Below are 9,844 nucleotides of genomic sequence, written 5' to 3'. Positions count from 1 at the left end.
TATGGAGATGACGACTTGCTTCACGAGGCTACCATAGAAAAAATAGCATCTCCACAGCCTACAAAAGGTAAATAAATTCTTTTTTTCTAATAAACTGGCTTTATTCAGTTTCATTTTGTCAGTTTCTGTGCCTTGCCTTATCCCAGCTTTTCAATATATACATATATCAGAGAATGTCTAGCATCTCCAATTATTTTGTTTCTTTGTTATCCTGTTTTTGTCATGATTGGTAAATGATAAAAGATTTCTCCATCTTTAAAGCAGTTAAGCAAAGTCTTTATTGTGCGTTAACACTTCGTGCTTAACTCTCAAGTTGAAAATATAGTTGTGAATAGTTATCTAGTTATTCCTTAGTAATTGTAATATTTTCTGCATTGTTATTGTATTTTTTATCTTCTTGGTGTAAGACCAATATAATATCTTGTATGTGCATTTAATTAAATGAATTTGAAAATAAAGCTTCCTTGATTTCAGAGTCTGAGAGCGTCCTTCTATCCCTCACACATGATCACCAGACGGCTTTTGGCCTGCAGTTTGATGATCCAATGTGGCGACGGTATCTCCTGTCACTCAAACCCTTGGGCCTGAACATCCTGTTGAACACCTGCAATCCTGCAACACAGAACCATTACACGCAGTTCTGCGCACATATAACGTGCGAGGCAATGTATAATGAAGACTTGGTTCCCGTTTCTCAGAGGAGGTGAGTTGTACTGCTTCGTGCTTCAGTTTAGAAAATAAGAACAGCTGCTGTAGGTGCTTTGTGATTTAGAAACAGCTGATTACACCATGCTTTGGTATATTATTGCATGCAGTTGAATGATTAATTAATATATATATAAATAGTTTCTCATTTTCTCTGAGCCAGTTAGTATATGACAGTATTAGGTATTGTTACCAGACCTTTTAATTGTTTAGAAAGAGTATTATATCAGCAATGTACTGCTGATTTATTTATTTGATTGTACAAAACTTAAGTTTTATTTTAAATTTCATTTCCAGACCCTTTGAACAAGCTCCTAAAGTTAGAAGCTTCAGCGTTATTATTATTGTTATGATTATTATCTTTATATCAGAATTTTCCTTTTCAGTGAATAGACGTTTGTTAGGTTGCCTTCATTTGTAAATCTTTTTCAATAACTGTTTGAATTCCCATCTTTTCCAAAACTTTTTATATTCCCCTTATGCTGTGATATTCAGAGCCTTTCCACTGGTTACCATCCAACTTCTTTTGTAAGTGCTCTCTCACTTCCCCCTCTAATGTATTCCTAAAACCATCTTCTCCCTTGCTTTCAGATCATCCTCCTGTAATCTTAGCCCGCTATGCTTTGCTCTTATCACACTCGAGTGCATAATATCTGTTTATGTATTTTAGTGTTTTATCGATTTCAAGTCCACTGGTGTTTTCCCTGATATGTATGTTAGTCTTGGAGCTCTGGAAATTTTCATGTTTTAATTGGGTCATATAACCAAGACTCTTCACTCAGTTTATTTTTGTCAGACTTGATTAGAAAAGAAAACAATATACGACTAACTTTATGATTCATTGTATTTTGGTATATCTCTTTACGTTGTCAGTTTCAGCATCTATATGTGCAGAGTTAGTTTGATTTACATATGTGGCACTGAGAAAATGAGGTAGTTTTCATGTTTCTGTAATTAAATTCAATTGAAAAGTAGTTTTTAAGCATAGGGCAAATTTTTTCCCTGTATTTGGGCAGTATTCCTATATTTATTAACAGCTGACTTTTTGGGTTCATTAATGTGCACTGGAACAAATTTTTTTGTGTAAGGCAAAATGTTAGCCCACCATTAAGCCCCTTCTCTTGCAGATGGTAGGTGTGTATATCCCTTATTTGTAAACTAATCAGTGTTGAGTGATCACTTACAATTGTACTTTCATGTGCAGTGGTTAATGCTTTGAAATAACTCACAATAAACAAGGATTTACCTTTTTTTAGGAATCATAAAAATACCTGAGTTTCAGGTTAATACATTCTGTATATAATTTTTGTGATTGCCAAATCAGTTACATCTTTTACAGATCATGATATTATAAATAACCATTCCATTTACAGTTTTGACTAATGTTGCAATACCTCCATCTTTCATTTAAATTATGTGTAAGCGTGCTCATGCAAAGTACAGACCTTGTGTTTTACTTATGCTATACTGCCAGTATAGTGTGGTCTTAGCCTGAAATCATCAATTGTTTAAAGGAATCCATACATTTCCCTCAGGTGTGCATCTATGTAGAGGGAAACCTTTAATGCTCAACATCATAATTGCCAATAATTTAATGTATAATTATTATTATTATTCAGAAGATGAACCCTATTCATATGGAACAAGCCCACAAGGGCCATTGAATAATTGTGTAGGAAATATGTGTAGGGATTTATTTCCAACTGTAGTCAAGAAAGACATTTAGGTGGGCAATACTCATCTGAGAGAAAGATTCAAAGTGACATTGATGTCTCAGATGTCGGCTGATATACCATACCGTGCAGCGTAGCATTAGTAAAAGTAAGATTGGCACTCTTGAGTGGACTATAACAATTACTGTACAGTACCATAAATTTTCAATTTTAAGTGACTTTGCTAAAATCTAAAGTAATTTTGTGATTAAGTAACTGCTATAATCACTTATTGAATTTTATTGGGTAGGCAAGCTTTATATTCCTACTGCATTGGAGCAATAAGTCACCAAGACCTTTGACTTATAGATATGACAAACTAATAATGAGCCTATATATCCTATTTTTTGCTCCTCATTGCTTTGTATTTCCAGTGATTGAATTGCTAATGTTGATAAGAAGTTTGCTTCTTGCCTTGCAGTTACTGCCTCAGTCTTTCACATAAATTTATCTTCATCTTTATCTCACTTTTTTCAGTTGGCCGTTTGGTGCAAATGGATTAAGTTCTTAAATGCTACTGTCTAAGATATCTTGTTTTTGCTGCATATCTATGAATTAATTTTCTCAAAAGTAAAATTGAAATAACTTAGTTTGCAATGGGTACCATGTTATCTATGGATGATAAAGGTTTGCTCTTAATTACGTACCTATAAGATATATGTATGAGTACTTAGATAGGACTAAAAGGGAGCATTGTTGCAGTTGTCGCAATGCTTTTGTCTTACACTGTGTTGTGCAAGTAGTCTTGTGATTATTTTAGCTATTGCAATTTTTTTATTTTAATTATTTTGCATTAAGTCCAACACCATTCTGAAGTATGTGTCTTTTCGTAATTAATCAATGTTTAAGAGTACCAGTACTCATTAGATTTTTTTGCTTATTTTTGATTGATTTGGAGACACTGATTAACAGCACAGTAGCTACATCAGACTAGTGTTGAATTTTATGTGGTTGAAGGACTAAAAATTTTTAACATGAACCACAACCTTACAGAAGGTACTTCTTGTCCTGTATTCTCTGAGGAAAAGTTCTCTTTTCATTTGATGTACAGCAATTTTTAATCCATTGTGAGATATTTTTCAAGCAGCACTTGGTTTTTATTTTGAAATGCCTGCCTGCTGTGGATTTTTATTCTCTTAGAAATGTAAAAATAGAGAAAGATGTTATTGGAAAATAGTCAAGATACAGACACCACCGTACTTACGAAGATTCAATGTACAAGCATTCAGAGATGCAAAAGAAACGTGATCGCAAATGAAAATTGTGTTCAGAGCACCCCCCCTTTGCTACCCATAAGTTCAAATTTAGTTTTAGGATGTAAAAATATACAGTACAGGCAGTCACTGGTTCTTAACAGGGTTCTGACAAGCGAAAACTACCATTAACCGAAACTCAGGGATTTATGGCGCCGAGTTTCAGTTAATGGCGTCAATAACCATTTAATGGTGCCTCTGTTAAGTATGTTGATGGCCCCATAACATTTATTATCGGCACCTTATGACGCTAATAACCGAAACTCGGCCCGATGTGGCGCCTTAAATCACCAATTTTATGGCTCTAGACAAGCGCCATAAAACCGGATCACCATTAACCGAGTCGCCAATAACTGGGGACTGCCTACTGTATTTATTTTATATCATACTATACTTAAATAGGCATGAAGTGTACGGTAACCAACTTACAAACAATTCAACATACAAATGGCGCCGTCAGAAACATAACTTGTTAGGTGGTGTCTGTACTTCCTGCTTGTTTCAGTGAGCTGGAAGGGAACTCTTCCTCAGAATGTTTTGTATTGTGATCCATCATTCCTAAGGCTTTGTTGTTCTTTCCCTTACTCAATATCAGCAGTGTAGGTCATGCGTGTGAGCACCGTCACATAGTGGATATGGACATACCAGTGTGCAGTCGTGGGTATGAGTTCTCTACATTATTTTGTGTTGGGTAGAATTTTTTATTTTTCTACTGTACTGTTACATCTTCCCATATACTCTGCCTGCTGTCTGCTAGATCTTCAATTGTGTGTTACTTGCTGATCTGTTCTTAGTGCTAGGGCTCTTTTAAACCTTGAATATTTTCAGTTTTTCAGTTGCTCTTCCTCGAATTCTTGAATCGGACTGTGCGTTATTATATTGCACCAGCACGTCACAGGTTTGAGAATCACTGTGTCAACATTCTGTCTTCTTATATCCTCACTGAATACGTCCATGATATATTTTCCTCTCTGAAAGCACTACTTTTAAAAAGGATAGATAGGAAAACAAAGCCGTCTGTTTTATGAACCTACAATCTATCATTGTTGTAAACATACTTTGTTGCATTGAAGCTCTTCAAAACAAGTGTGCAATCCATATACTTAATATATTAATACTATGAAATCAGCCTGATTACATACCTGTATTTCTGTTATTATTTTTGTTGTTTGAAGAAGCATGAGACAATTGACTGTGATGTTTTAATTTTTTGTGTACAACATCAAATACTTTTGCTCATAGATGTCCCCCACATCAATTGTATGTGTGTATGTCTTCAAAGGTTTCTATCATTCTCATTGCAAATGTTGTGGTATAAAGCTGAAGTTTTCAACTCTTCATCCTACTGTCTTTTTGTAACCTAACTTCATTTTTTTCTTTCATTCATCCGTGAACTCTTGTTAATTTTCAAATGCGAGTAACTATTTCATTTCTGTGTACAGTCAACCCCCACTATTTGCTGTTTAACAATTATCAGACTCCCTGATTCGTGGATTTTTCTGTGGAACCTGTCTATAAATTATTCATGGCAAACTCGCCTATTTGCTGAGCAATATTTTGTATATTATTATCTTTTCATGACTAAATACTGTATATAATGTACATGATACGTATGCAGTTTATGATAAAATAGTGATTTACAATACGTATTTACTAATTTTCAAATATTAAGAGCCATATTTTTTTAAGGGTAATGTTGTAAGATGACTGTATCATATACATACTTATTAAAGTGTTTAGGTTTATTATTTTAATGATTGAAATAAGCTGTAATAAAAATTTTTAGAGGGGAACTTTGGTATTTGAACTTTTTAAATAGCCAGTAATAAGTTTTTTTAGATAGGGATGTCAAGTATTTGCAAATTTTTGCTATTCGCGGGTGTTTCTTGTCTCTGTCCCCAGTGAATACTTGGGGTTGACTGTGGTCCTTTCAGTTCCATCCTCATAACTGTGAAATACCCTGTATATACATTGTCACTTTTGTTGAGAGAACCTTCTTCCAAGACTGTCGTGTACAGACCATGACTATACTTACAATTTCACCTTACTTTACAAGACCAGTGAAGTTTAGCAATACAGTATTCTCTTCCTGACAGTATTCTCTTTCTAACTGACAATTTCACCTTACTTTACAAGACCAGTGAAGTTGAGTTATACAGTATATTCTCCTCGTGACTGACCCTTGGCACATATACATAAAGGAAAATTGAAAGTTTTACTAAACCAGTTGCGAAGAATATTGTGCCTTGCTCCCTTCCATGTATTTTCAGAACTGTCATGGCCTTATGATTACTAAGGTAATTGCAGTGCTCTTACTCTAAAACTACTTGTCCTTTCTCCCTTCTGAAATTGCCTCTTATCTCTTGTGACCATCAGTTTCTTGATTAATACACAGTCCTTGATGTTAGTTTATGTCACTATCTTTCCTTTGTAAATTATTTTTAGTTTTTTACCTATTTCATGACAGTGTGGGTCTTCATTTTTCAATTTTGTCAAGTATCAATCATAAGTTTTTCCAGGATTTATATATTTCTTAACTTTACTAACAGATTAGAAATTGTTTTATTGATATCAAGGTTATTGATTCTTTTCCAGACCATCTTATCAGATAACCCTTAGTTTTTTAAGTAGTATATAATAGTTTTTTGGAGGATAAGCTGCATTTCAGTGCCTATGTACACATCAATTTTTGTAAAGTGGAGTTGTGTTTTGTAAACATTGTGAGCAAATGAGTCTGAACAAGCTTGAAGCATCCAAATTCTTTGGTAGGCTTCATAAATAGTAATTAGTTCATCTCTTGGCGGTCCAAAGTTTTAACTTGTTGGCTGTAAAGAATTAGGGCAGGTTTCCTTATTAGTTACTAAGTCTCTGGAATTGGTTATCAGTCACTGACAAATTTCAATTCAATCTCTTTTTAAATTTTTTCCTCACAGCTGTAGCCAGTTATTCTTTGATAGGATTGACTGTCAAGTACATAATTATTTATGTTTTTTCTCATTCTAATCTATATTAAAAGTATTACATTCTTCTCTGGTTGCATCTTCTCTAATCATTTTTACATTTTTATTCTTTATGAAAAATATGACTTCTCTTGTTACTCTCTTGTCTCTATTACAGCTGTCTCTTGTGATTCATTTTTGTTTCAGAAGTGCTTTTTCATTATATAATATTGTATTTAGTAACCAGTTCATTAGTGTAGATATCAAGATTGTCATGTAACATTAAAAAATACTAACACTATTATATTGCTTGTTTTACCATTTTTTAAGTTTCTCAATAGCTTTTGCATACGAAGCTTTCATTCATGTCTGCTGCATTTCAGAAAAAATGATTTAACTTTCGAGAGCTTTTCATGTTGGTAGTCAAGCCAGTAGTGTGCATTTTCTCTCTCTTTCTCTTGGTTGTGTTTAATATTTGTATCGTTTTCTCTCACTCAATCCTGGACAGGTGCTTGTGTGAGTTAGCCAAACAAATAGGGTTTACCGAGCAAGCCCAGGTGCCCTTTGAGTTGGAGCACCAACTCTCAACCTTCAGACATGTGGTAAGTGGTGGACTTCTCTCTCATGCTTCATAGAATTATAGTTGTTAGTCAGAAGAGCGTTGTTTGGTGGTCTTCTTTGATAATGAAATGGACCCTTGGATGTACGAAGCATTGGTAACAGGCGAGTGGAAAGCCTTACACTGCCTAAAATTTCTGACTTACAAGTTTTAAAATGTGATGTTAATTATTATTCCAAGTGTGTAGTGTCATGTCATAAAATACTCAAAGCTATCAGCCAGTCACATTTTTAAAAACTGAACATTTTACCAGATGGTAGTCAGGCAAGCAGTGGAGCAGTATAAGTAAGTTTTATTATTTTATCTTCCTGTTCATTTGGTTTGTGAATTATGGTTTCAGTACTTGATTTGTTGTGGTGTTTAAAATAGTTCTCTAGATCATCAGTGCTTAATTACGTATTAAATCCCAAAACTTTACTTTCCAATCAATCGGTCAATTTGAGGAATAAAAGATCAGCTAGTCAACTCTGCAAGGTATGAACTTTTTTATATCTCGGATCTGCAAAGGAAAAAGCATAATAGAACAGTATTGATAACTGCATGTTTTAGAGACTTTCCTACAGCCACTGATCCCTTTGCTTTGGAACAGTTATAATGTAAGCAACTGGGCTGTTGAAAAGTTTACTATTGGAGAAAAATAACTTGAATACAGCATTACTCTTTGAAATAAATATTTTACTGCCCCATGTGCAATATGAATATTGTACTGTACGTATAGTCTTATTATTCACGGCGGTGGAGTTCTTCTATATGTAACGTGGACTTAGACATTCAAGTGTACAAAATCCCTAAGCTCCAAGATTTTTCATTTATGATATGTAGCACAGTAGTAGTCCTAATTATGCTTATAGGCCTTTTATTAAACTTAGTCCAGGAGATTATAAGTTTAGCTTTTACTACTTGTAACCTAATGATCCCCATAATTAGGATTTTAATTTTCAGCTCTCAGTTTTTCAGCATTGTTCTAAATACCTTGGTACAGTATTCGTTAACATTCATTTCCAGCTCTACCTTTCAGTCAATAGTGAAAGATGAATTTCTGCATTGTAGAAAGTACCTGCAGTTATTGGTGTCTACCTTTATCCTGATAATTTTTGCTTCTCTGGGGACATTCTAAAATTAGTAATGTTTACATTTATGATTGATGGGAGTTTATACAATAATTTTGCATGTCTTATGTTCTTTTACTATTTAGGTCTCCTACCTTATTTTATTGGATCCAATCCATTTGACAAGTCCCATTATATTTAGAAATTGAATTCATGAGTCTGGTTAAAACTGCACAATAATAATAATAATAATAATGTTTTTACTCTGTTGTATTTTTTATTGGACTTTTCGTAAGAGGATTCTTAGGAATATGGCATTAATTATAATACTAATGTCTTATTTAAAATGTGCTATATATATTTTAGGTCTTTTCAACATTTTCTCTATACTTTTCTTTTTCTTCTTTGCAAGTTATCTATTTGGGATTCCTGTCTCATTTTTTTCCAGTGCCAATTCTATATGGCCTTAAGTATATATTCCTTTTTTTCAAATTAGGGAGTTGTAAATGATCTGCGAGACTGAAAGCATGGTAAATAAAATGGTCAAAGCATTAAGAAAGAATTTTTTGGCCTTGGACTATACAGTAGTGCTCCATGTTTTTGGTGGAGGAAGAAAGAAATGATTAGTATTTAGCAAGAGTTTTTTTAAAAAAAACCTTGCATCATAATTTTGTTGTTTGTACAGTACTCCTCTGCCCTTGCTGTTTAGTTTTTGGTTCCTTGTACATCATAACTTTTGTATATAATGCTTTAATGAGGTTGCTTGTGGATACTTTCAAGAAAAAGGGATTGTGGTTCAACTTTATCAGTCATTTTTCGTCTGTAGAAGGCATGTTCTGTAGTTACCATTTACTTTGTCATCAATGCTATTTTAGGTATTAATCATTAACCTCACAAATTAGTACATCAGTCTCTCTCCCACCCACCATTTTTGACAATTAGAAATTCCTTCTTATTTTCCCTTTGCAGCCTCCAGACATGGCTTGTAAGGATCGCCTAGCCAAGTCGCTGATGATCACAAAACTCAAGTTTCCCTTTCCCCACATGGTCTCGGTACTTATGCGGGACAGAGCATCTCAGAAATTAGAGTTGATGTCACAGGTATGTGTTGAAGTTGTTTTAAGCCCCTAGAAGTGGGCAAGGTAGATGCTTGAATCCAAAGACTTACAAAAGAGTAAATTTTAGGAATTGGGAGTTATGTCTATGCTGTTGAATTTGTTTATTATTTTAGTCTTCTGTGATTGAAATGCTATTTTGTGTCATGATATATTTATTAATTTTAGTAAATATATTAGTATTTTTCTTTTGCATTGAGGGTCTCTCAGGATTTAGTGTTAAATTTTACTATATCTCTTGAGATTGAAATAGCATATTATATCATGTGTATAAGTTTTAGAAAATATATTGATGCTTTTCTATTAGATTTAGTAATCTCAAGATTGCCTACTTGTGAATGATAATTGATAGATTTTCCTGATTGATTTCTAAAAATACAAGTTTTTGAGGTTTATCCTAAATCTTGTACAAGACACCATATTTTTCATCCTTCAATTTTTGAAAGTCTCTC

General features: G+C 33.7%; 1 protein-coding gene across 6 annotated transcripts in view; it reads left to right on the top strand.

The window, feature by feature from the left end:
- The window catches only part of LOC135213109 (transmembrane protein 94-like), a 137,509-nt gene that overhangs the window by 54,735 nt on the left and 72,930 nt on the right, over positions 1 to 9,844 (top strand). For 4 of the 6 annotated variants that reach the window (XM_064246995.1, XM_064246993.1, XM_064246998.1 and 1 more), the window contains exons 9-13: positions 12 to 67; positions 475 to 703; positions 4,266 to 4,331; positions 7,118 to 7,211; positions 9,247 to 9,378. In XM_064246995.1, the coding sequence (XP_064103065.1) occupies positions 12 to 67; positions 475 to 703; positions 4,266 to 4,331; positions 7,118 to 7,211; positions 9,247 to 9,378 (577 nt within the window). The remainder of the gene's footprint in view (positions 1 to 11; positions 68 to 474; positions 704 to 4,265; positions 4,332 to 7,117; positions 7,212 to 9,246; positions 9,379 to 9,844) is intronic. The other 2 variants (XM_064246994.1, XM_064246996.1) reach the window with 2 other exon arrangements.

This window comes from Macrobrachium nipponense, chromosome 42 (assembly GCF_015104395.2).
Source record: "Macrobrachium nipponense isolate FS-2020 chromosome 42, ASM1510439v2, whole genome shotgun sequence".
Lineage (NCBI taxonomy): Eukaryota > Metazoa > Arthropoda > Malacostraca > Decapoda > Palaemonidae > Macrobrachium > Macrobrachium nipponense.
Note: the sequence above shows the minus strand (reverse complement) of the source record. Positions and strands in the feature narration are given on the sequence as shown.